This window comes from Ceratotherium simum, chromosome 29 (genome assembly GCF_057802395.1).
Source record: "Ceratotherium simum simum isolate JZ-2026a chromosome 29, ASM5780239v1, whole genome shotgun sequence".
Lineage (NCBI taxonomy): Eukaryota > Metazoa > Chordata > Mammalia > Perissodactyla > Rhinocerotidae > Ceratotherium > Ceratotherium simum.
The window spans coordinates 29,999,806-30,002,979 of record NC_141928.1 but is presented as its reverse complement, the minus strand read 5'-3'; the positions used below and the strand labels follow the sequence as shown (position 1 = coordinate 30,002,979).

Genomic DNA, 3,174 nt, shown 5'->3' with positions numbered 1-3,174 from the left:
AGTGTGCTGTTTGGGAATGCAGTGAGCTCTTCATCATTAAAAGACATCAAGCTGAAACTGAAAAGCCATGCATCAATGTGGTGTAGAAAAATATTTAGAATGGGAGAGAGGGTTCGATTAAAGTACTTGGGGAGCACAGTCAGTGACAGGATGTCAGTCTGGGTGACATATCTAACAGCTGAAACAAAAGGCTCAAGGACTGTCAATGTCCACTGATTCCTGCGTGGACACTCACCCAGAGGAAAGGTGACCCAGCAATATGATAAGAAAAAAAAAATCACTGCTTTAGTTACCTAAGGAAACTAGATTTCAAGAAGCTGTGATCCACCGTGGGTTTTTGGAGCCAGTCCTCTGTCTATCTTCATGGAACATCAGATTCAAATTATTGGGACATATCAGCATTTCCAGAACATGAAGTTATCTTGGAGACCTCCTTGTTTTCCCTTGCATCTCTCCATGTCCAGTCTCCTTTTGTCTTTAAATGCACAGCTGGATTCTATATCACCAAAGGAACCTTCCATGACCCCTGTTCCCACCAATACCCTGAGTCCCCTTTCAGATTCTCTGGCCTCTCCCGAACCCTTCTGCTTCCCCTCCCTGCCAGGTTGTGAACCCACTTAAGCCTGGGCTATGGGTCACCCCTGTTCCTCAGAGGAACTGTCATATCCACGTACCAGGTGATACACAAGTGTTTGGTGGATGGATGTTCAGGCACAGATGGATGGATGGATGGATGGATGGATGGATGGACGGACGGACGGATGGATGGACAGGTGGATGAATGGAGAGATGGACAGACAGATGGATGGAAAGCCCTAGAGCTTGTGTTGCCCATGAGAAAGGAGATCTTGGAAACAACAGGAATATGTTTTCTGTAAGAATGACCTGGAGAGAAGAAATAAAGTGAGTATTCACAACTAATCATTTCACTAGTACCTGGCACAAAGTGGGAGAACATGGAGCAAACTGAAAGTCACTTTTCTGATCAAAGTTTAATGAAATGAACTGCCATATAGGATATATAACCACTAAAATGACCGTGTTTTGCATCTTGTCTCTGATCAAATGCATTAAATTATCAGAATCATCATTATAAATATTGTAAATTTGAAGTCTGATGGCCCCAAAGTAATTTTTTATTTTATTCCTCCTTTTTCCTGTAAAGAAATAGAGACTGTGGACTTTCAGAACTGTTCGCAAATCACTCAGCCTGACTGGAATTCCAGACCAGATGCCCTGGACTTACATGAGGCAAAGAATGTTGAGTTTGGATCTCTGAGTATTTTCTCCCATTGAAAGAGGAGACACACCATGGAAAGTGCCAACCAGACTGCCTCTGTGACAGAGTTTATTCTCCTGGGCCTCTCTGCCCACCCAAAGCTGGAGAAAATGTTTTTTGTGCTCATCTTGTCAATGTACCTGGTGATCCTGCTGGGCAATGGGGTCATCATCCTGGTAACTGTGTCTGTCTCTCACCTGCACACACCTATGTACTTCTTCCTGGGGAACCTCTCCTTCCTGGATATCTGCTACACAACCTCCTCGGTGCCCCTCATTCTTGACAGCTTCCTGACCCCCAGGAAAACCATCTCCTTCTCAGCCTGTGCCTTGCAGATGTTTCTCTCCTTCGCCATGGGAGCCACAGAGTGTGTGCTTTTGGGCATGATGGCATTTGATCGCTATATGGCCATCTGCAGCCCCCTTAGGTACCCTGTGGTCATGAGCAAGGCTGCCTATGTGCCCATGGCTGCCAGCTCGTGGGCAGCTGGAAGTGCTGCGTCCATGGTTCAAACATCCCTTGCGATGAAGCTGCCCTTCTGTGAGAACAATGTCATCAACCACTTCACCTGTGAGATCCTGGCTGTCCTGAAGTTGGCCTGTGCTGACATCTCCATCAGTGTGATCAGTATGGGAGTGACAAATGTAATCTTCCTTGCAATCCCAGTCTTGTTCATTTTTGTCTCTTATGTGTTCATCATTGCTACCATCCTACAGATCCCCTCAGCTGAAGGGAGGAAAAAGGCCTTCTCCACCTGCTCTGCCCACCTCACAGTTGTGGTTGTCTTCTACGGAACCATCCTCTTCATGTACAGGAAGCCCAAGTCCAAGGATCCACGGGGGTCAGACAAACAGGACCTTTCAGACAAGCTCATTTCCCTCTTCTATGGGGTGGTGACCCCCATGCTCAACCCCATCATCTACAGCCTGAGGAACAAGGACGTGAAGGCTGCTCTGAGGAAACTGGTGAGTCAGAAATGCTTCACCCAGTGACATTTGAAGGAAAGATGTCCCTGTAGTTCTGTGCCTCCTGGCTGCTTTCACCCACGAATCTCAGAAGAATGTGTCCCCCAAAGAAGATACACTTGAAGAATGACTACCAGAAAATCAAATTACACATGTAATGGAAAACTTTGGCTGTTACTGTACCCAATTGTTAAAAATGATGAAACCTAAAACCTGAAGGGAGTGTGACTTGAGGGGATGGAAGTGGAATCTTGTTGAAAATGCAATTAGTGATTTTTCTGATTCTCTACCATGCAAGTCTGAATTCACCTTTGTGAGCAGGTCATTCCTTTGTTTTGGGAAAAATAGCTTAGTGTACCTTTGTGTTACATAAAGATCCAAGATCCTACTCTGGAAAGGAAACACTGAAGACAACGTGGGGCAAAACTTCATGATATAACAATATAAAAAATTGTCTTTGTTGCGGAAGAAATGGCACACCTTCAAATTTTATTTTTCTTGGAGGCAGGGCTGAAACTGGAAATGAGAATGAAGCTGGCCTTCTTTCCCTGAGACTCAGAGGGGTTGGGACCATGTAGATTTCATGTAAGGCATTTACTTTGAGGGCAAGTAGACCAGATCCTACAACATGCATGTGGAGGATCTTAGCCTAGGAGCAATAAGAGCTGGTGTCTGGTTTTAAGTTTCCTCAGTAAGTCTTGTTTAAGTACACAGTCTGGCCCTGCAGTCTGGAGAGTTAAAGGATGGATCTGTAGCGGGGGAGCAGAGCCAGGGCACCACAGCAATCTGAGGGAGGCTGGACTCAGGATGGTGAGACATGACCAGCAGAAGATGGAGCAAGGTGGCTGACTGAGGAGAATTGGAATAATAAAAGTGAAAGGGAGAGCCAGTTCACCATGCACCTGACAAAAGGTCCAGAATTAAAATGTG

At 45.6% G+C, this 3,174-nt stretch overlaps 1 protein-coding gene across 1 annotated transcript; it reads left to right on the top strand.

Annotated features, from left to right (window-relative positions):
* Positions 1-1,311: 1,311 nt before the first annotated feature.
* Positions 1,312-2,271, top strand: LOC101403208 (olfactory receptor 13C7). Its single transcript, XM_004423287.2, has one exon. It carries the CDS (start codon positions 1,312-1,314, stop codon positions 2,269-2,271), a length of 960 nt encoding a protein of 319 aa, XP_004423344.2.
* Positions 2,272-3,174: the final 903 nt, after the last annotated feature.